Source organism: Lethenteron reissneri, chromosome 7, assembly GCF_015708825.2.
Source record: "Lethenteron reissneri isolate LAM-NWPU_2019-01 chromosome 7, ASM1570882v1, whole genome shotgun sequence".
In the NCBI taxonomy this organism is placed as follows: domain Eukaryota; kingdom Metazoa; phylum Chordata; class Hyperoartia; order Petromyzontiformes; family Petromyzontidae; genus Lethenteron; species Lethenteron reissneri.
The window spans coordinates 7,173,658-7,197,174 of record NC_083785.1 but is presented as its reverse complement, the minus strand read 5'-3'; the positions used below and the strand labels follow the sequence as shown (position 1 = coordinate 7,197,174).

The window sequence follows — 23,517 nt, the reverse complement described above, 5'->3', positions numbered from 1 at the left end:
GATTATTAATGAGGGGGGCTGGTCGACGTGGAGTGACGTCACGAGCGTTGCACACAGACATTTTTGGTTCATTATAGTAGGTAATAATAATAGGGGGGGGGGGGTGTCCATTTGGAGGACGTCACCTGTTCATGATTATTAATGAGGGGGGCTGTTCGACGTGGAGTGACGTCACTTGCGCATGATAATTAGTGAGAGGGGGAGTGCTCCATATTTATTGACGTCACCCGCTCATGATTATTAATGAGGGGTGGGGGGGGTGTCCATTTGGAGGACGTCACCTGCTCATGAATATTATTGAGGGGGGCTTGTCGATGTTGAGTGACGTCATGAGCATTCAGGACAGACATTCCTGGGTGATCATAGTAGGTATGTTGGCGAATATCAGGAGAAATTGCGAAAGTTTTTGGACTGAAAAAATAGCATACTAACCAGTCTTTTTTTTGTAAAATTGGCCTTTAAAATGTGACTATATATTTTAATATAAACTGCAGATCTTCATTGTATATCTGCTAAATGTACTATTAATGGGAGAATATCAGGAAATATTGCGAACAATTTGGGACTGAAAAACATGGCATACTAACCAGTCTTTTTTTTAGTAAAATTGGCCTAAATTTTTTCACCATATATTTTAATAAAAACTGCAGATCTTTATTGTATATCTGCTAAATGTACTATTAATGGGAAAATATCAGGAAATATTGCGAACAATTTGGGACTGAAAAAATGGCATACTAATCACTGTCGTTTTTGAGTAAAATTGGCCTAAACTTTTTCACTCTATATTTCAATAAAAACTGCAGATCTATATTGTATATCTGATAAATGTACTATTAATGGAAAATATCACCCGTAACCTGTTCATCATTATTAATGAGGGGGGCTGTTCGATGTAGAGTGACGTCACTTGCGCATGATAATTAGTGAGGGGGGGGAGAGTGCTCCATATTGATTGACGTCACCCGCTCATGATTATTAATGAGGAGGGGTGGGGGTGTCCATTTGGAGGACGTCACCTGCTCATGAATATTCATGAGGGGTGCTCGTCGATGTGGAGTGACGTCATGAGCATTCAGGACAGACATTCCTGGGTAATTATAGTAGCTATATTGGCGAATATCAGGAGAAATTGCGAAAGTTTTTGGACTGAAAAAATGGCATACTAACCACTGTCTTTTTTTTGTAAAATTGGCCTAAAAAATTTCACTATATATTTTAATAAAAACTGCAGATCTTTATTGTATATCTGCTAAATGTACTATTAATGGGAGAATATCAGGAAATATTGCGAAAAATTTGGGACTGAAAAAAATGGCATACTAACCACTGTCGTTTTTTAGTAAAATTGGTGTAAAAATTACATCCTGTCTACGGTCATTTTGGGGTTAATTTGGCGTAAAAATTGTGACTATTAAAGAAAACCTGCAGATCTATATTGTACACCTGCTAAATGTACTATTAATAGAATATCAGGAAATATTGTGAAAAATTTGGGACTGAAAAAAATGGCATACTAACCACTGTCGTTTTTTAGCAAAACTGGCCTAAACTTTTTCACTATATTTTTCAATAAAAACTGCAGATCTATATTGTATATCTGCTAAATGTACTATTAATGGGAGAATATCAGGAAATGTTGATCAAATTTTGGGACTGAAAAAATGGCATACTAACCACTGTCTTTTTTTTGTAAAATTGGCCTAAACTTTTTCACTATATATTTTAATAAAAACTGCAGATCTATATTGTATATCTGCTAAATGTACTATTAATGGGAGAATATCAGGAAATATTGCGAAAAATTTGGGACTGAAAAAATGGCATACTAACCACTGTCCTTTTTTAGTAAAATTGGCGTAAAAATTACATCCTTTCTACGGTCATTTTGGGGTTAATTTTGCGTAAAAATTGTGACTATTGAAGAAAACCTGCAGATCTATATTGTACACCTGCTAAATGTACTATTAATAGAATATCAATAAATATTGCGAAAAATTTGGGACTGAAAAAAATTGGTGGAAAAATTACATCCTATCTACTGTCATTTTGGGGTTAATTTTGGCGTAAAAATTGTGACTATTAAAAAAAACCTGCAGATCTATATTGTACACCTGCAAAATGTACTATTAATAGAATATCAGGAAATATTGTGAAAAATTTGGGACTGAAAAAAATGGCATACTAACCACTGTCGTTTTTTAGTAAAATTGGCATAACATTTTTCACTATATTCTTCAATAAAAACTGCAGATCTATATTGTATATCTGCTAAATGTACTATTAATGGGAGAATATCAGGAAATATTGCGAAAAATTTGGGACTGAAAAAAATGGCATACTAACCACTGTCCTTTTTTAGTAAAATTGGCGTAAAAATTACATCCTTTCTACGGTCATTTTGGGGTTAATTTTGCGTAAAAATTGTGACTATTGAAGAAAACCTGCAGATCTATATTGTACACCTGCTAAATGTACTATTAATAGAATATCAGGAAATATTGCGAAAAATTTGGGACTGAAAAAAATTGGTGGAAAAATTACATCCTATCTACTGTCATTTTGGGGTTAATTTTGGCGTAAAAATTGTGACTATTAAAAAAAACCTGCAGATCTATATTGTACACCTGCAAAATGTACTATTAATAGAATATCAGGAAATATTGTGAAAAATTTGGGACTGAAAAAAATGGCATACTAACCAGTCGTTTTTTAGTAAAATTGGCGTAAAATTTTTCACTATATTCTTCAATAAAAACTGCAGATCTATATTGTATATCTGCTAAATGTACTATTAATAGAATATCAGGAAATATTGTGAAAAATTTGGGACTGAAAAAAATGGCATACTAACCACTGTCGTTTTTTAGCAAAACTGGCCTAAACTTTTTCACTATATTTTTCAATAAAAACTGCAGATCTATATTGTATATCTGCTAAATGTACTATTAATGGGAGAATATCAGGAAATGTTGATCAAATTTTGGGACTGAAAAAAATGGCATACTAACCACTGTCGTTTTTGAGCAAAATTGGCCTAAACTGTTTCACTCTATATTTCAATAAAAACTGCAGATCTATGTTATATATCTGATTAATGTACTATTAATGGGAAAATATCACCCGTAACCTGTTCATGATTATTAATGAGGGGGGCTGGTCGACGTGGAGTGACGTCACGAGCGTTGCACACAGACATTTTTGGTTCATTATAGTAGGTAATAATAATAGGGGGGGGGGGTGTCCATTTGGAGGACGTCACCTGTTCATGATTATTAATGAGGGGGGCTGTTCGACGTGGAGTGACGTCACTTGCGCATGATAATTAGTGAGAGGGGGAGTGCTCCATATTTATTGACGTCACCCGCTCATGATTATTAATGAGGGGTGGGGGGGGGTGTCCATTTGGAGGACGTCACCTGCTCATGAATATTATTGAGGGGGGCTTGTCGATGTTGAGTGACGTCATGAGCATTCAGGACAGACATTCCTGGGTGATCATAGTAGGTATGTTGGCGAATATCAGGAGAAATTGCGAAAGTTTTTGGACTGAAAAAAATAGCATACTAACCAGTCTTTTTTTTGTAAAATTGGCCTTTAAAATGTGACTATATATTTTAATATAAACTGCAGATCTTCATTGTATATCTGCTAAATGTACTATTAATGGGAGAATATCAGGAAATATTGCGAACAATTTGGGACTGAAAAACATGGCATACTAACCAGTCTTTTTTTTAGTAAAATTGGCCTAAATTTTTTCACCATATATTTTAATAAAAACTGCAGATCTTTATTGTATATCTGCTAAATGTACTATTAATGGGAAAATATCAGGAAATATTGCGAACAATTTGGGACTGAAAAAATGGCATACTAATCACTGTCGTTTTTGAGTAAAATTGGCCTAAACTTTTTCACTCTATATTTCAATAAAAACTGCAGATCTATATTGTATATCTGATAAATGTACTATTAATGGAAAATATCACCCGTAACCTGTTCATCATTATTAATGAGGGGGGCTGTTCGATGTAGAGTGACGTCACTTGCGCATGATAATTAGTGAGGGGGGGGAGAGTGCTCCATATTGATTGACGTCACCCGCTCATGATTATTAATGAGGAGGGGTGGGGGTGTCCATTTGGAGGACGTCACCTGCTCATGAATATTCATGAGGGGTGCTCGTCGATGTGGAGTGACGTCATGAGCATTCAGGACAGACATTCCTGGGTAATTATAGTAGCTATATTGGCGAATATCAGGAGAAATTGCGAAAGTTTTTGGACTGAAAAAATGGCATACTAACCACTGTCTTTTTTTTGTAAAATTGGCCTAAAAAATTTCACTATATATTTTAATAAAAACTGCAGATCTTTATTGTATATCTGCTAAATGTACTATTAATGGGAGAATATCAGGAAATATTGCGAAAAATTTGGGACTGAAAAAAATGGCATACTAACCACTGTCGTTTTTTAGTAAAATTGGTGTAAAAATTACATCCTGTCTACGGTCATTTTGGGGTTAATTTGGCGTAAAAATTGTGACTATTAAAGAAAACCTGCAGATCTATATTGTACACCTGCTAAATGTACTATTAATAGAATATCAATAAATATTGCGAAAAATTTGGGACTGAAAAAAATTGGTGGAAAAATTACATCCTATCTACTGTCATTTTGGGGTTAATTTTGGCGTAAAAATTGTGACTATTAAAAAAAACCTGCAGATCTATATTGTACACCTGCAAAATGTACTATTAATAGAATATCAGGAAATATTGTGAAAAATTTGGGACTGAAAAAAATGGCATACTAACCACTGTCGTTTTTTAGCAAAACTGGCCTAAACTTTTTCACTATATTTTTCAATAAAAACTGCAGATCTATATTGTATATCTGCTAAATGTACTATTAATGGGAGAATATCAGGAAATGTTGATCAAATTTTGGGACTGAAAAAATGGCATACTAACCACTGTCTTTTTTTTGTAAAATTGGCCTAAACTTTTTCACTATATATTTTAATAAAAACTGCAGATCTATATTGTATATCTGCTAAATGTACTATTAATGGGAGAATATCAGGAAATATTGCGAAAAATTTGGGACTGAAAAAATGGCATACTAACCACTGTCCTTTTTTAGTAAAATTGGCGTAAAAATTACATCCTTTCTACGGTCATTTTGGGGTTAATTTTGCGTAAAAATTGTGACTATTGAAGAAAACCTGCAGATCTATATTGTACACCTGCTAAATGTACTATTAATAGAATATCAATAAATATTGCGAAAAATTTGGGACTGAAAAAAATTGGTGGAAAAATTACATCCTATCTACTGTCATTTTGGGGTTAATTTTGGCGTAAAAATTGTGACTATTAAAAAAAACCTGCAGATCTATATTGTACACCTGCAAAATGTACTATTAATAGAATATCAGGAAATATTGTGAAAAATTTGGGACTGAAAAAAATGGCATACTAACCACTGTCGTTTTTTAGTAAAATTGGCATAAAATTTTTCACTATATTCTTCAATAAAAACTGCAGATCTATATTGTATATCTGCTAAATGTACTATTAATGGGAGAATATCAGGAAATATTGCGAAAAATTTGGGACTGAAAAAAATGGCATACTAACCACTGTCGTTTTTTAGTAAAATTGGTGTAAAAATTACATCCTGTCTACGGTCATTTTGGGGTTAATTTGGCGTAAAAATTGTGACTATTAAAGAAAACCTGCAGATCTATATTGTACACCTGCTAAATGTACTATTAATAGAATATCAGGAAATATTGTGAAAAATTTGGGACTGAAAAAAATGGCATACTAACCACTGTCGTTTTTTAGCAAAACTGGCCTAAACTTTTTCACTATATTTTTCAATAAAAACTGCAGATCTATATTGTATATCTGCTAAATGTACTATTAATGGGAGAATATCAGGAAATGTTGATCAAATTTTGGGACTGAAAAAATGGCATACTAACCACTGTCTTTTTTTTGTAAAATTGGCCTAAACTTTTTCACTATATATTTTAATAAAAACTGCAGATCTATATTGTATATCTGCTAAATGTACTATTAATGGGAGAATATCAGGAAATATTGCGAAAAATTTGGGACTGAAAAAATGGCATACTAACCACTGTCCTTTTTTAGTAAAATTGGCGTAAAAATTACATCCTTTCTACGGTCATTTTGGGGTTAATTTTGCGTAAAAATTGTGACTATTGAAGAAAACCTGCAGATCTATATTGTACACCTGCTAAATGTACTATTAATAGAATATCAATAAATATTGCGAAAAATTTGGGACTGAAAAAAATTGGTGGAAAAATTACATCCTATCTACTGTCATTTTGGGGTTAATTTTGGCGTAAAAATTGTGACTATTAAAAAAAACCTGCAGATCTATATTGTACACCTGCAAAATGTACTATTAATAGAATATCAGGAAATATTGTGAAAAATTTGGGACTGAAAAAAATGGCATACTAACCACTGTCGTTTTTTAGTAAAATTGGCATAAAATTTTTCACTATATTCTTCAATAAAAACTGCAGATCTATATTGTATATCTGCTAAATGTACTATTAATGGGAGAATATCAGGAAATATTGCGAAAAATTTGGGACTGAAAAAAATGGCATACTAACCACTGTCCTTTTTTAGTAAAATTGGCGTAAAAATTACATCCTTTCTACGGTCATTTTGGGGTTAATTTTGCGTAAAAATTGTGACTATTGAAGAAAACCTGCAGATCTATATTGTACACCTGCTAAATGTACTATTAATAGAATATCAGGAAATATTGCGAAAAATTTGGGACTGAAAAAAATTGGTGGAAAAATTACATCCTATCTACTGTCATTTTGGGGTTAATTTTGGCGTAAAAATTGTGACTATTAAAAAAAACCTGCAGATCTATATTGTACACCTGCAAAATGTACTATTAATGGGAGAATATCAGGAAATATTGTGAAAAATTTGGGACTGAAAAAAATGGCATACTAACCAGTCGTTTTTTAGTAAAATTGGCGTAAAATTTTTCACTATATTCTTCAATAAAAACTGCAGATCTATATTGTATATCTGCTAAATGTACTATTAATGGGAGAATATCAGGAAATGTTGATAAAATTTTGGGACTGAAAAAATGCAGATGTATATTGTACACCTGATATAATATCAGGAGAAATTTCAGAAACATTTGGACCGAAAAAAATGGAATCCTAACCAGTCTTTTATTAGTAAAATTCGCCTAAAAATGGCCACTATATTTGACACTATAAACTGCAGATCTATATTGTACACCTGCTAAATATACTATTAAGGGAAGAAAATCTAAGGGGGCAAATAATGCCATACTAACCACTGTTGCATCACTGGACTGTGTGAGATGGCAGTAGATTTGAGCCTGGCTGATATTGCTGAAGAAAAAGCATTGTAAAAAAAAACACCCTCCAACATGTACCAGTTTTCACCAAGAAATGCAGCCGGACAGACTTTCAGGGCACACAATCGGCGTTTATTTCCTCGCTTGAGCCAGGAGGCCCCCCCCCCCTCCTGCAAAGCCATCGGCCAAACTTTCGCCATTGGGCCTCACGGTGGGGCCCACTTGCGGCGACATCACATTTCACGACGATACAATTACACGATATGACGATTATCGCGAGATTGGTTTCCCATAACTTTGAATTTCGAATCCACACGCGAAATCAACATTGCTTAAACGTAGTTCAACTTGCAGTTCACTGAAACATCATTGCCAATCTTACACATTATAATACTTATAACGCACATGACGTCAGTCACACAAGAAATATTTTAAGTGAACTACAGAATGTATGACAGTCATATATGCCACTGCTGTCAATTACTCCAGAAAACATTTCGCAGAGAAATAATTGAATGCAATCACAGCGATGCTTGCAACCTTGATTACCGAGGTTTCAATTTCAGAAATATTGTCAGAAAACATTTAAGAAATATAGAATCGACAATAATGAAGATGTGGTATTTTGCAAGTGGACTACACAATTACCGTGGACCCGATTTTATACATCACAGTATCGCCGAATCACAGTAACCAAAGTGTCAAGGGCACTGTCACAACGGCCACGACCCCGTTACACGTTCACAACAGCCTTAGTGAACCGCACTGCGCTTGCAAATAGCAATCCATGTTCCAAACACTTCAGCCAGACTGTAAATCCCTGTCCAATGTACACATTACTCTTTGGTTTTTTCGGTAAAGTCACGTAGGTAAAAGATAAAGTAAACAAAATAAATGAAAACTAAATTAAATCACGTTTCGGAAGCAACACAAGTATCTGTCATCAGGTATGACTGCCCCAGCAAAACCACTAGAGCGTATTTTTGCTGGGGCGGTCATACCTGATGACGATGCTTGTGTTACTTCTGAAACGTCGTGATTTAATTTAGTTGTTTTCATTATTTTTTTAATCTTTTGCCTACGTGACTTTACCGAAAAAAACAAAGAGTATGAATCCTTGCAGTGACGAAAGCTTCAAATCTAGAATGTAAACATTGTTTTCCCCGAACCTTTGGTACCCCAGAAAGCAATTTTTGGCGAATGTTTGTTTTCCTAATTGGAACGACGATTTGTTCCCACCAGTGACCACTTGTTCCCTGCTCCTTGTACCCCCCGGGTTAGAGATTAGAGTTGGGAGTTAGGGTTCGACAATGCAATCGTCGATGCAAAAGTTAGCACCAGATGGTACAAAAAAATTAACTACACTGCAAGCAATTGCTTCACAAATAAGTTTGGAAATTAGTCTGAAAATTAAGGCTTTCGTTAGAAACGAATGCAGGGAAAGATTACCGTGTTGCAAAACAATGAGATACACATTTTCAGAGAAAGGGTACCAACATCGCTAGGTTTTCACGGTTGTGCTGAGTTCTCCCATGTGATTTGAACACGTAGGCTTTCGCGACCTAATATCATCCATAATAGAGTTTTTTGGGTTAGATCGCGTAAATATATAAATGTGTTTCAGGGGTTTTGAGGCGTGTTGTTCGGCACGATGTCCAACACTGAATTGAGCAGCTCACTTTCGCTGCCGAAGTCGCTCTCAGCATGTGAAGTGGAACGACGGGACAACGTTCCGATCAACATGCGGCACAATCCAAACACACATCGGAGTAGCTGCACAGCACAACTGCAAAATATGACGCATTAGAGACTTTGCACATTTTTGTAATTAAATAAGGGGGTACAAATATTCACAAGGGGAGCTAATATGCAGGAATATTGGCTCCCCTCCTGAATATTATCACCCGCTTATATTACCAAATAACACTGGTCAACAACAAAACAATTTCTGGCCTGGACTTTTGCAGCTGTTTTAGACTAATTAAAGGGTGTTGATTCCAAATCTGATCTCAGATTTGCTCTATCACATCATTTTTATGCTATTGTCATAACCCATTTTCATTGATTTTACCCGAAATTAACTCTGTCACTTATGATTACAAGTTGTTGCGAGTCAGTGACTGCTTTAGTGTTAAAATATGGTGCTGTATTTTTAGGATAGTGTGTTTATAATATCATTTTATGTAGATATCCACATTTATTTAATATTTTTCATCTGCAGTTTTTATAGAAAATGCAATATTTGATATCTCAAAAACCTGATGTGATAAGACAAAAACTGATGCCAGATTTGGAATCAGCACCCCAAAATTACCTTAAGACCGTTGGGAATACCTTATGCCAGAAAAAGTGTGTTGACCAGTGTAATGATTCCAAGATCGAACAAACATTTGGGGATTAAAGCCAATTATTCCGGCGCAAAATAAATTCGCTGAGACCGAAGTTGATGCTGCGTTCAGAGCTGCAGGTCGCTGGGTCCAAGCGACTTGAAGTACGAGTCGAGGTCCTGACCGGAGACGTCCTCCAAGCGGCTGGGCTGCCACACCGGCTTCTGGTCTTTGTCGATGAGCACTGAGAGAAAACAAAACGGACGTCAGCCACCGCCGGCACTCGACGCATTTCGCGAGACGTACACGATCCTCGCGTCCACGAATGCAATGCGTGACCAAGTTTTTATAAGCAAACGCAATGTGGATAGCGTCCCGAGGCACTCACCTGCACGCACGCCCTTCGTAAAAGTCGTGCCCTCTCTGTGAAAACAAGCAACACGATCCAATCGTTTAATACCACCACTCCAGCTTGCATCAATATGACTGCAGAGGCCCCTATTCCTTAAGGTTTTCAAGGCACTGGATAGGAAGGTGGCCATTACAGTGCTATGTTTAGACGAGATGAGACGATTCTGAATTGGTTTATGAAGCTGCTTAAACTATAGGGGATGTAAATGGCGTACACATACAAGAAACAAAGATAGCCTTCATAGACTGTTGGGACAAGTGCTGAAGGGTGGAGCTGTGACCCAGTGGTTAGCGCACTGCAATATCAACCTGGCAACTGATGTATTAACTACGGCGAGTGATACTTGAAAAGGATATACGGGGGATGTTTGTCTGCGTGTATGTGCGAGTGTGTGCACGCATGTGCACGCGTGTACGAGCCCCACCATGCAGCCCTGAGTGATGCGGTACTCCATCGTGAGCACCTCCGCCAGGCTGAGGTGCCCTCCCTCGCTCAGCTGCCTCAACGCGAGCTTCATCGAGGTCGGAGACATCCGCTTCAGCGTCTGCACTCGAGCGTGGGAGAGAGCGGGCGGGCGGGTGGTGCCGGAGAGCAGTCGAGACGGGGCACGGTGCGCGCATGACACAGGGTCGCGGCATTGCCTCTCCAATCACCAGGCTTGCGATGATTCACAGTGTCGGCTCGTGGTGATCTGATCTGCGAGATTTGGACCTCGCAGCTTTGCGCTTAACGGCCCTTTGGCCTGGAACTCGCTGCCGCTGCGCAATATTTGAGACTATGCAGCCAGTTCACCAGCTCGGTGGAAAATATAAGACGTAACTGATTAATAGAGCTCACAATGTATGAATATTGCGCAATCGTGATTGCTTAGGTTATAAGAGTTGCGCGTTTATAAATATACTTGCAATTTCGATTTAAAGCTTTCGTGACTGCAGGGATTCATCTTCTTGGTTCGGCCACAACGCTGCTTGCGTTGTGGCCGAAACGTCGTGAGAATTATTTTATTATGTTTTATTTCATTATTTTATTATTTCCATTCTACGTGACTTTACCGAAAGAACCAAGAAGATACTAGCAATTCTTCATTATTGCCAGTGGTATAAAGGGGTACACCACAACAGGTCACGTGTGGTAGGTTAAAGTGAGGGTACTCCAAACTCTTCCGAGACGTTTGTCCAGTGTGGAAGAGGAGGCCAAAATACCGTCCAGTGAGCAGAGGCTCTTCCACCAGAAGTGACTTAAGAAAGATATTGCAAGGTTACATCTTTACCGTTTACCGTACACAAAACACACAACATACAGAATTGGCCAAACATCGCATTGCAGGAGCCTCCTTAAAAAGTCTCAAAATTCAGGGAAACATCTTCTTGGTTCTTTTGGTAAAGTCACGTAGAAGGGAAATAATAAAATAATAAAATAAAACATAATAAAATAATTCTCACGACGTTTCGGCCACAACGCAAGCAGCCGTCCTCAGGTGAAGAATGAATCCCTGCAGTCACGAAAGTTTTAAATCGAAATTCAGGGAGGCTTTCCTGAATACCGTTATTGCACAGAATGCAATATTTACGCACAAGCCCAAGGCAGTTACGAACACACCGGCTGGTCAAAGGAAAGTCTCACACGCACATCAACGCGCATCAACGCACATCAACGCGCGCGGCGTGGCGCGTGGGTGGAGGAGTGCCAGACGAACCTGGAGCTGCTGGGTGGCCCACTCGCCGCCGTCGCGCTCCAGGTTTGCCACGATCCCCTCCATGCTGTCCGCCAAAAAAAGCCTGGTCCAGAGTCAGGGGTCAGGAGGACACGGTGAGGTACAAGATTGAGATGTTAACTCCTTCGCCTGGTACACAGGGAGTCGTGGGTTCGATCCCGACACTGACGCCGGTATATTTCGAGTTTGCATGTCTCTCTCCATGGTCGCGTGGGTTTTTCTCCGGGTCCACATTTATAAACGTGCATTTCGAGTATTTGGCTGCTATAAATTGCCATATATGCTACTTTGTTGAGCTATAATTTGTGGCCAGATTATATCTGAAAACAGCTATATAGCTCAGTGGGCTTTACCTGTAAAAATTAAAAGTTTAGTTTAATGTTTATAAACGCATGCACGTGCACACACACACCAAACACAACACGAACAAACACACTTTGTTCACCAAACCGCACTGACCAACGTAGTGAAGTATGGTCAATTAACCCACACGAACCACACAGTGTTACGGAGGCCCTCATGTAGCAGTGGATTGGCAAACGGCCTGTACGTGTGCACGCAAAGCTGACGAGCTGTTGGGCATTCGCTATAAAGAGGTGGTCAGCAGACCATGGCCACTCGCAAGGACACACTCACAGGATCATCATTCCACCACCAAGTTCAAGTAACTTTGGAAAACCAGGTCAAAATTCAGGAGACGAGGGTTAGTCTCATTTGCTCGCAACCTCGGTCGCCAAAATGGCAAAAGCAATGCAGTAGTACAATAAAGCAAATATAATATAAGAGCTGAAACAACCACATTATGAGAGATATGGAAAAAAAAACTTCACGAATATAATCCCCGTGAAAGTAAATAGATTTCCTGTAAAGTAAATTGGATTGAACAATTTTCATTTTGTATACAAATTACTTTTTAGCACCGCATCACTCACCTGTCTATCTTCTCTCTGTGCTCGGCCAATACGAACTTATTGGCCTCATCCAGCTTGCACTGCGGACCCAAGCACATGTCTCAGTCGCGCCATCGAGTCCCAGACGTACAACAGGTTAAGAGCAGGCTTGTAATTGCGCACCCTCGCCATCCGGCGGTTTGATCAACGGTTGCGAACCTAAATTTCGATTTAAAGCTTTCGTGACTGCAGGGATTCATCTTCTTGGTTCTTTAGGTAAAGTCACGTAGAAGGGAAATAATAAAATAATAAAAAGGAAACATAATAAAATAATTCTCACGACGTTTCGGCCACAACGCAAGCAGCCGTCCTCAAGTGAAGAACAGGTCTGTCGGCTGCTTGCGTTGTGGCCGAAACGTCGTGAGAATTATTTTATTATGTTTTATTTTTATTATTTTATTATTTCCCTTCTACGTGACTTTACCGAAAGAACCAAGAAGGTTGCGAGCCTGCTGCTGGTTTATTTCCAGATACTTTTCTGCGGTTGCTGATGGTGTCACTACTGCTGTTCCTGATGATGATTAAATACTACTGCTGATGCTAGCGCTGGTGTCACTATTGCTGATGATGGGTGTCAAGGTTGTTCCGACTGCCGCTTCTGATGGTATTTGCTAATGGTATCTGCTGATGGTATCTGCTGATGGTATCTGCTGATGGTATCTGCTGATGGTATCTGCTGATGGCATCTGCTGCTGCTGATGTGTCATTGCTGATGATGAATCACTGCTACTCCTTGTGCTAGTGCTGTTGCCACTGCTGCTGATATGAATGGGTGTCAAGACCCTACTGCTGGTGCTGTTGGTACTGATGCCACTCCTGCTGCAAGTGTTGGCGCACTGCTGCTGCTGGTACCTCCTGGTGGTAGCGGTCCAGCAGCCGAGCGACGTCCTGCAGGGAGGGACTGGAAAGTGACACCAGCTCCTGCTCCAGGGACGGCAGCTGCAAGGAAACCAGCAAACGGCACTCGCTTACAGCTACCATTCATGCTCTAAGCTCATGCAATAGCGATAATAATAATCACGTTATTTACGCAGTGCCGTGCCGTGCGGTGTCTTGGTCATAACATAAAAAAATAACGCAGTGCAGTGAATTCAGCGCAGTGTGGTTCGGTGGTGTATGTTGCGGTGTGCTACAGTAGGGGGCAGAGCTGCTGCATCTACCAGTCAACCCATGGCACCTGGATCTATCCAATGACCTCCAGCCAGCGAACCTTCGACACTTTACGTGGCCTCAAAGTGCACATGACCTGGCACAGGCGCCGTGGTGACGTCACCGTCACTTGGTGGCGAATCGCGGGTATTGGTATTGGTTGGGGGTGGTGCTGTGCGGTACGAAGCTGTGCGGTACAGCGCAGTGCGACGGCCCCACCCTAACGGCCTCACCCTAGCAGCCTCGGTGAAGTGCGTGGCGATGCCGGCGCGCTGCACATCGCGGCCCTTGAGCCGGAATCCCGTGAGCGCCAGGAAGAGGCCCAACCGCCCCGGAAGACGTGGGAGGAAGTAGCCACCCCCGACATCCGGAAAGAGACCTGCCATCGGCAGAGGGTAGAGGACAGGGCAATCGTCTATCTTCCACGATTGCTCTGATGAAGAGGTCCATGGTACACTGTGTTGTCAGCTCAGATCATCATCTCCCTCCACCTTGCTCAGTTCTCAACCTCACGGATCAGCTGGTTGTGGTTTAAACCGGCCCATTCTGCGACGTTCTGAATTCACCAAATTTTCCTTGGACGGCCACGTTTTTCTAGTTGCCTCAATGGTACCTTGTGGGATGGTTTTGGATAGGTTGCCGAATCTAATAACGCGGCAAAAGAACTCGTTTTTTTTATTATTGCGAGGCTGTGTTTTTTTCAGTCCTGATTGAATGGTAATTGTGCACATTGCTTGTTAGCCGTGGTCTGACAAAGGACACACCCCAAGTGAACGATGTATGTATGTTGAACTTCTTTCACACCGTATGTAGCAAACGATGCTAATCGGAGGTGCGGGGAAAGGACAACATACTAAACACGAAAAAATGTGTCTCACTGGCATCTGATCACAGGACAGACCCAGGTGTTATGTGTTAACCGAGTGAAACGAACAAAAACGCGCGCACACAAGCGTATATTTGTAACACTTTTCCCGTGGAGAGTTTTTTTTGCTGGGCTTACCGATGGCGGTTTCCGGCATGGCGAAGACCGTGCGCTCGGTGGCGACGCGAAAGTGCCCGTGCACCGACAGCCCGACGCCCTGCACCGGAGAAAAAAACACCGACCCGGAGTTAAGATCCAAATCCAGGGAGAAGAGACAGAGGCAAGCTTTAAACTAAAACAACTGCTTGCGTCTACTGCTGTGAGAGCGTGCAGAACGAGAGAGAGCGAGAGAGAGAAAGAACGAGCGAGAGAGCGAGAGAGCGAGCGAGCGAGAGAGTGAGCTAGAGAGTGAACGAGAGAGTGAGCGAGAGAGTGAGCAAGAGGTGGGGGTTTACATAAAGCAAAGTTTAAAAAAATTTAAATATAAAAAAATTTACGAAATGATGAACGAAGCAAAGTGCCGAATACACCGAGCATCTTCTTGTTTCCACTAATCGTAAAAAAAAGAGAGCCGATATTGGCAAGGATGGCCAATGACAGATCGCACATCAGCCTTTGATAGTGCAATGGAACAACCGTAACTAGTGCATGAGTCACCACTCAATAGCCTTGCCTCCAGGCTCATGCCTCATGGTATTGGCTACGTTCTCTAGATTATGACATAATCTCCGATTTATTGGCATGATCTTTGAACTATTCACAGTTCAATGCACTGGCATCTACGAACTACTCATATCATCTCTAAATATATTGCTGCCTTCCCTAGACCACAGGAATCATATATGAACTGCTGGCACCACCACCTAATCTACTGGCATCCTCTTTAGAGTGCCTAATTGGGCATCTGCTCGCTCTGCTGCTGCAGCCAACTTGCTCTGAAGATGCGTCTTGAGATACGTTTGTATCTTGACGTTATATTCATCCAAACTGCATTCTAGTTGTTCCGGGATGTTGCCGAAATATTCGCTCGCAGACAACTTACGCCTCCCATGGTGATGCCGTCTATAAGCGCCACGTACGGCTTCTTGAACGTCCCTAAGAACGGGCGGGAGAGACGCAAGAGCCACGCTCATATCACCCACGTGACCGACACAACCTAACCTCAATGGCAATATAATTAACAAAACCACGGAAATGTGCATTTGTACATCAATCGTGGACAAAACTTCTGCAACGAAGTGAGTTACAAGTTCTGAGCTGGCACTGCCAGACCCACGCAGCTGCTCGTGATGAAACTGCGTTTTCAAGTGTAGCAAGTTGACGGTCTTAGCCCAGTCACCAATGATTGCACAAAAACACAAACAAAGTAATTATATTATGGCTGTGCAGGCTAAATTTCAGCTCTGAAAATAAAAATGATCAGTTTGTTATGCAACAAAGTGTCTCTCTCTAGTAGTGTGGGTGAAAACGTTCTCACCGCCTAGTGTGCATAACAGACCATTTGCAAGGATCTCAGTAGTAGTTTTGTGATATCCGTGAGCCATTCTCTAACGCGAAGGATTGCAATGCTCTGCGAGAGATCCGAATGGATGCCTTCGTCTCACGGTAGGATGACAATATCACAACTGAGAACATTTCGAGGGAAAAAGATTAAATGTTGCGTTATTGAGGTGTGGACGCATACCGATAGCGTGGTTCAGGATGTATTCCTCTCGGAAGAAGTCCTTCGCCAGGCTGTCACCGCGCTTTCCTGACTCCATCACAGCTGCAACAATAAGACACAGGTCCCTAGTTTAGCCTTACAGGCCGTGGGAGGAGGCTGTTGTTAGGGAGCACCTATTGAGACCCGCACGGCACACTGTAGAAAGGGGAGGCCAGCACCACACTTGGCTGCCTTGATCTCTTCAGTGCTGCCATTCATACACTACCACATCAGACACTCGCATTCCATCCGATTCCACTTGGAGAAGTCCAGGGACAGGTTCTTGCTACATGAGCTCCATGAGCAACTGACGTTTGCCACAGGCAGGTAACCGACAAACTCGCGTGCAATGCAGCGACAACAACAGTTGCAGAACAACGATCAATTAGGCCCATGTGCTCATACCTCACGCCACACACACCACATATCGGCTCTGACCTCTGATGTCACCTCCAGCACAGAATGCTTTCTCGCCGGCACCCTTTATGATCACCATGCTGGTGGCGGGGTCTTCCTCCCATTTCTGAGATGTGACGAACGGAGACACACGCACGCACGCACACAAATACACACAAACACAAAGATCCTCCATATATCCTTTAGCAGGCTGTTGGGGCAAGTGCCGTATGCGAGCACCTATGAAGGCTGCCCTGGTACAAGATGGGGTGGTGCGGCCAACCCCACGCTCGGCCGTCTTTGTCTCCCCAATAATCTTTACACACTGCACCAGGTACTAATTTAGTCTGAGTCGACCTAGGGGGGGCCCAGCACCAGTTCAGTTATTCATCACCAGTGTTTGCTGTGAGCGGGAACCGGATTGTGCAGTACACTAACCACTGTGCTACTGCTCCCCACAAACATACACGCATGCAAACACATAAGACGACTTATGCATTGAATGCAGACACATTCAATGCACGTGCATTAGCAAAGGTCCAGCACATTGTGCCAGTATTAATTCGAGCAGCAGGTTGCACTAGTGGTGGGAGTGGTCCAAAGATGTGTACATGGCGGCATGTACGCACCTCACATACGTGCAACATGTACAGTGCATGCAAGTGCAGCGTATAGTAGTAGCTTTCATTATTGCAGCAGAAGCAGATGGCAATAGCAATGACAGTGGTTGATGCGTGTTGGGCATGAATGTACCTGTGTGATAGGTAAAATAATTGTACATGCAACCTAGTGTAGTAGCAGCATAACCTTGCAGCGGTAGGAGGTGGGCAAAGTAGCCAGTCGCAGAGATTCACAGGTGATCAATTGGCATGTACGGTACGTATTTATGATTCGGATATCGATTATTTTTCATTGGAAATGTCGTACTGGGCCCCGATTTGTGTTTGTGAGGATGAAACCAAATTCGGGATGAAACACATAGCCAGCGTGTGTGGGTGCACGAGGCTACACGTGGATTCTTGCGTGCAGCGCGTGACAGTTTCTGGCAATGATCCTGGTGGCAACAAGAGGCGGTGGGGTGGCAGCGGAAAATCGTGGTGGCAGTGGCGTAGACGAGGTCAGCATCGCCACCTTGAGCTGTGGGAGGATGTGGCGGATCATGGAGATGTTGAGGGCGTTGAGGACGCGGGGCCGGTTGAGCAGCGCCACCCCGGCGCAGCCCGTCCGTGCCAGCACCACCTCTGGCTCGGAGGCCGCGCTGCTTGCTGGCCTCATCGCCTGGCATGGGAGACACGAGATGCACGTGATAAAGCGTCCCCGGCCAAAGTAGCGAGTCCGTACGTTGCAACGTAGGTTTTTGTCGCGGTCGTTGTGTTACGGCTCTCCGATGTGTGTTTTTTCTTTTGCGATGGAACTGCGTGCTCTTCGCTATGACTTCCGATGTGTCGTGCCACGTGTTGGGAGCTTATCAGAGGTCGCAACCGGGTACCCGATACCCATACCCTACCCGATACCCGGCTACCCGTACCCGGCCGGGTACGGGTACCCATTTGCGACCCTGGTGCGGCCGGGTACGGGTAAGGAATCAAAACCCGTTTGCGACCTCTGGAGCTTATTCAGGAACTGAATTTGGACGCTTTGGCTGCATCGAGCGACTGGCTGTAATAAATGGCTGTACTGAGTGATTGCCTGTTCTGAATGACTCGGTGTCATGTGAGACTGGCCGAACTGATTGGCCATACTGTGAGTGTGGCTGTAGTGAGAAACTGGCTGTAGTGAGAGACTGACTGTACATGGAATCCTCCTCTACTTACGAACATTCGACTCACAAACTTTCAGAGATACGAACAAACCTGTCCATATATCCAATTATCTGTTGGGATCGAGCGGCGTAAGTTAAACCGCCGAGCGATAAATGGCGGTGGTGGCATCTACATCTGCAGAATATGAAGAACCGGTGGCATTTTTCGATTTAAAGCTTTCGTGACTGCAGGGATTCATCTTCTTGGTTCTTTTGGTAAAGTCACGTAGAAGGGAAGTAATAAAATAATAAAAATAAAACATAATAAAATAATTCTCACGACGTTTCGGCCACAACGCAAGCAGCCGTCCTCAGGTGAAGACCAGGTCTGTCGGGGAGACAGCGTTGTGGCCGAAACGTCGTGAGAATTATTTTATTATGTTTTATTTTTATTATTTTATTACTTCCCTTCTACGTGACTTTACCGAAAGAACCAAGAAGATGAACCGGTGGCATCTCATCTACAGGAGATTATACAACTTTTGAAACCATTCCCCGTGATTAGTTTGCATGCTGTACAACATGTTTGGAATCGACAAGCGGAAAGTTGGACTTATGAGTAAATCGACTTACGAACAGACCTCTGGTAATCTAACTCGTAGAGGAGTCCTTGTACTGTGACAGCAACTGAACTGTGATGCCCACGGCTGTACTGAGTGGCTGGTAGTCGAGTACTGCGAGACTGTTATTCAAGTACACGGCTCTACTACGTGCATGTCTATTCTGTGAGACTGTACAGAGAGGATCATTTGCTACAAATATTTATTCCACATGTGGATTGCAACATTAAAAAAATCAACTTGGCACTCATTGGGGCTGCGATCATTTCCACTGGCTGCCCTGAGTCAATTGAGAACATTCCACGTTACTATGGTGGGAACCGGTCTATCCATAATATAGCTGATATTGCTGACCTACAAGGTGGCGATTAGAGCTGGGAAGGTCCTTCATTAATTGAACAAAAATGTACAACTGGCGACCTCAATGTTGGCCATTATACCATGACAGCAATTCCTATAAAATAATAATTTCCATCTCTTTTGACAATCCACTGCTGGATGACGGCCGCAACCTCCACACTGTCAAGCGTCATGCATGCATCATGTGTACGGTTAATTAAGAAATAAACTCATTCAGACGCTGTCTTCCCGACAGACCTGTTCTTCACCTGAGGACGGCTGCTTGCGTTGTGGCCGAAACGTCGCGAGAATTATTTTATTCTGTTTTATTTTTATTATTTTATTTTTTCCCTTCTACGTGACTTTACCGAAAGAACCAAGAAGATGAATCCCTGCAGTCACGAAAGCTTTAAATCGAAATTTAAGAAATAAGCTTTACATTGAAAAAAAACGAGCACTCACGATGTGGTTGAGCGTTACATGGGCTCTGAAGAAGGATCTGCAACAACAACAAACACATCCAAGGCAGGATTTAGCGCATACTGCACACAGACGTGATCCCATGTGCAGCCTGCACAGACTGCTGGGGCTTTAAGTGCTGTTAGCGAGCAGCACCTATGAAGGCCGGCACAGCACACGTGGTGGTGGTGGTGTGACAGCACCACGCACGGCCGCCTTTGTCTCCCCCAGTTCTATTGTTTACACAGCACCAGGTATACAAAGACAAAGATCCCCCCCCCCTCCGTGTAGCCTTAACAGACTGTAGGGGCAAGTGCTGTTAGCGAGAAGCCGGCACGGCGCACACGAGAAGGTGGCAAGAACAGCAACCACACAGGCCCGACCGCCTTTGTCTCCCTGGCGGCGATGTTCACTACACTACCGCACCACGAACTAATATTTAATGCCGAGTCCACCTCGAGGAGGCCCACACACACATATACAGTGCATACAATAGGAAGCATCACTTCTTGACATTGCACGCACTGTACACGTCGTAGAGTATGATACACAGTTCGCCATTCCACCCTTCGCTCCGAGCAGAACCACACAAACACAGAGAGACAGAGACGACCACCTCACCAAGCAAAACAAACAAAACAATGTCAACAACAACAACCAACAACAAACAACAACCCAACCACCAAGGGCAGCCGACACGCAATCGATTAAAACGCAAATTACCGCCGGAATAGCTCAATCGGAGCTCATCACACGAGCCCCCCCCCCACCCTCCATGTAGTTAAATAGATTTATAATTCAAAGCGAAGTTGTTAATTTAGAGACTGTTGATGATTAAACTCCACGTCACCTGCACACGGGGAGGCGATGGCCCGGCATGGCTTTTGGTGGCTTCTGGTCCCAGTGGCCCGCACCGCTAGAGGTCGCTGTCAACACAACTACTACACTGCATCGCAATTATTTATATTTATAATTATTATTGTTGTACTGGGAGGAACCTCCTGGTTACACCAGCCCACAGGGGATTATTGTGTCCGTCCGTCCGTCGTGAAGGGAGGGGCTGGGTGGGGAAGGGCTGGGTGGGGAGTGTGGGGCTGGGTGGGGGGTGGGAGGGGAGGGGCTGGGTGGGGAGGGGCTGGGTGGGGAGGGTGGGGAGAGGCTGGGTGGGGGTGGGGCTGGGTGGGGAGGGGCTGGGTGGGGAGGGGCTGGGTAGGGAGGGTGGTGCTGGGTGGGGCTGGGTGGGGAGGGGCTGGGTGGGGAGGGGCTGGGTGGGGAGGGTGGGGAGGGTGGGGCTGGGTGAGGAGCGGAGTGTGGGGAGGGGCTGGGTGGGGAGGGTGGGGCTGGGTGGGCTGGGTGGGGGGTGGGAGGGCTGGAGCTGGGTGGGGAGGGGCTGGTCACCCCCGTGGTGCCCTTATAAAACTCAACGTTTAACCTACTCACGCCGGCTTGTGCCCACCCTCACAGTCGGCCATATTTCCGGAATACACCACGCCGCCGTTGACCCTGGCCATTGACCGAGAAACCCGACGTTCCTACCAGCTCCCTCCGCAGGAATGTGTTATTCCCCTCACCAAATCTTTAAACTTATTTTTCACGGTTGCGATGTAGTCGATGATCGTCGCAATGTGTCGCCGCAATCGAGAAATTTGCGGGTAAATCTTCAGGATTGGGATGCTTTGGCCAATACGTAGCACGAGTTACATTGTGTGTGGGGATTTTGTTTGCAATGTTTTTTTAAATAAAGTTATGAGAGGAAACCAGAGGAAACCCATGCAAAACATGGTGACGAACACACAAACTCAACCTCCCTCACACTTTCATACGCATTAAACCTCACTCACATTCTGCGGATCAGGGGAAGAAAAACATTTGCAAACTCAATCTTCCTCAACCTCCCTCACACTTTCATACGCACTGAACCTCACTCACTCTCTGTGGGTCACGGGGGGGTCAACATGCAAACCCATTGTTTTAACCGGGATATCGAGTCGTGTGATAACACTGTGTAACACATTTTTTTTTGTTCCTGGGTAGTAAGTGGTATTTCCTAATTGCTTATGCCTCAAAAGTACAGAAAATGGCTATTATTCCCCACAAACTTTGCTTTTGTGACCAGGACAGTGATATTTTGAAATTTACCTATTTTCAATAAAAAAAAACTGGCGAATTTGTCTTTTCGTTCACATAAAGTCAGAAAATAAACATATGAATAAAAATTAACATGTATTTATATTAAAGTAATACAAAAATCACTACAAAATATTTAGAAGTGAGTAGTTTTTCGAGATTTACGATTATACTGTAAATCACTTTCACGAATCAGCCCCCAAATGTAGTCTCCCATCATGTTCTCGTTATCCTGACCTTGGTAGCGGCGTTCAAAGTCTCAGTTTATTTTTTGTTGACTTTCTTTTTTATTATTTTTCTATTTACGTGACGTCACCGAAGAACCAAAGAATATGAATTCCTGCAGTCCCGAAAGTTAAGTCGAAATAACATTTACTACCCAGGAACAAAAATTGTGTTACATAATGTAATCATTAGACCAGGGACGGCATCCAATGTGTATCCAGGAAAATCTAAAGGAACTTATTTAATCAAATTTGCTTCATTAAAACAGTTTCAAATCCTTCAGGAATAATGGGTTCATGTGATCTTTGCAGGGAAACTTCAACAGACTGGTCTATAAACCATGAGAATAAAACCAGGTTAGGTTTCTCAAAATGTAGTAAATTATAACCCACTTCAAGCATAAACAAAATACAATATGGTCGTTCTTTTTTAACGCTCTGGTAAGAAAACTTTTATTTACTAGCGAGTACCTATTAACAATTATATAACGTTTATTTTTAAATATTAGAGCCATAGTACAGTACACAAATTATAATAAAGGCAGACCACAATTTCAATATGGCCTTCCCATTGTAGACTGTGGTTGCCCCTGTAACTCACTATGAAACCCTTGGTTTGCAATAGGCAGGAGATATGAAAAAAATTCCATTTGGAACTCTCACGGAAGAATACGTCACCCGGTCTACAGTTTTCTCAGCGCTGGATTTTTCTCACAAATTAAGTGAGTTACAAAAAAACATACTTATTTCTGCAAAATCATTGGTGACCAGGCTGAGCCCATCAATTCACACTGCACGAGGGAACCCAATCACGAGTGGCTGAAGCCAGCTCGGAGCCTTGAGCCACCCATGTGTCGGGGTTCTAAGTGTGCAGTCATTGGAAACCTGGCTTTCTAAAAACCACCAAATCACTTGGTTGTCTCTAAACCACGAGCCCCAGCAAGTGCTGGGCTCAGTGTCCGACATTCATCATTCACCATGCGTCAAGTCAGCCAAGTCCACATGGGGGCGCCATTTCACATCTGTTGACGCCATTTTACATTTTCTGGAGTCTCAGTTGACTAACAAGTAAACCCGTAAAAACAA

At 42.5% G+C, this 23,517-nt stretch overlaps 1 protein-coding gene across 2 annotated transcripts; it reads right to left on the bottom strand.

Moving 5' to 3' along the window:
• Positions 1-7,869: 7,869 nt before the first annotated feature.
• On the bottom strand, positions 7,870-21,043 carry HIBCH (3-hydroxyisobutyryl-CoA hydrolase). Of its 2 annotated transcripts, none has more exons than XM_061574740.1 (14): positions 20,931-21,043; positions 20,084-20,120; positions 18,053-18,199; positions 16,964-17,048; positions 16,508-16,588; positions 15,866-15,918; positions 14,962-15,040; positions 14,192-14,337; positions 13,662-13,748; positions 12,792-12,850; positions 11,842-11,923; positions 10,570-10,689; positions 10,122-10,156; positions 7,870-9,977 (listed from the first exon to the last, which is right to left on the bottom strand). In XM_061574740.1, exons 1-14 carry the CDS (start codon positions 20,957-20,959, stop codon positions 9,722-9,724), a joined length of 1,296 nt encoding a protein of 431 aa, XP_061430724.1. In that variant the 5' UTR covers positions 20,960-21,043; the 3' UTR covers positions 7,870-9,721. The 2 variants fall into 2 exon arrangements, with proteins under 2 accessions (XP_061430724.1, XP_061430730.1); XM_061574746.1 differs by having other exon boundaries at positions 9,862-9,977; positions 10,126-10,156.
• Positions 21,044-23,517: the final 2,474 nt, after the last annotated feature.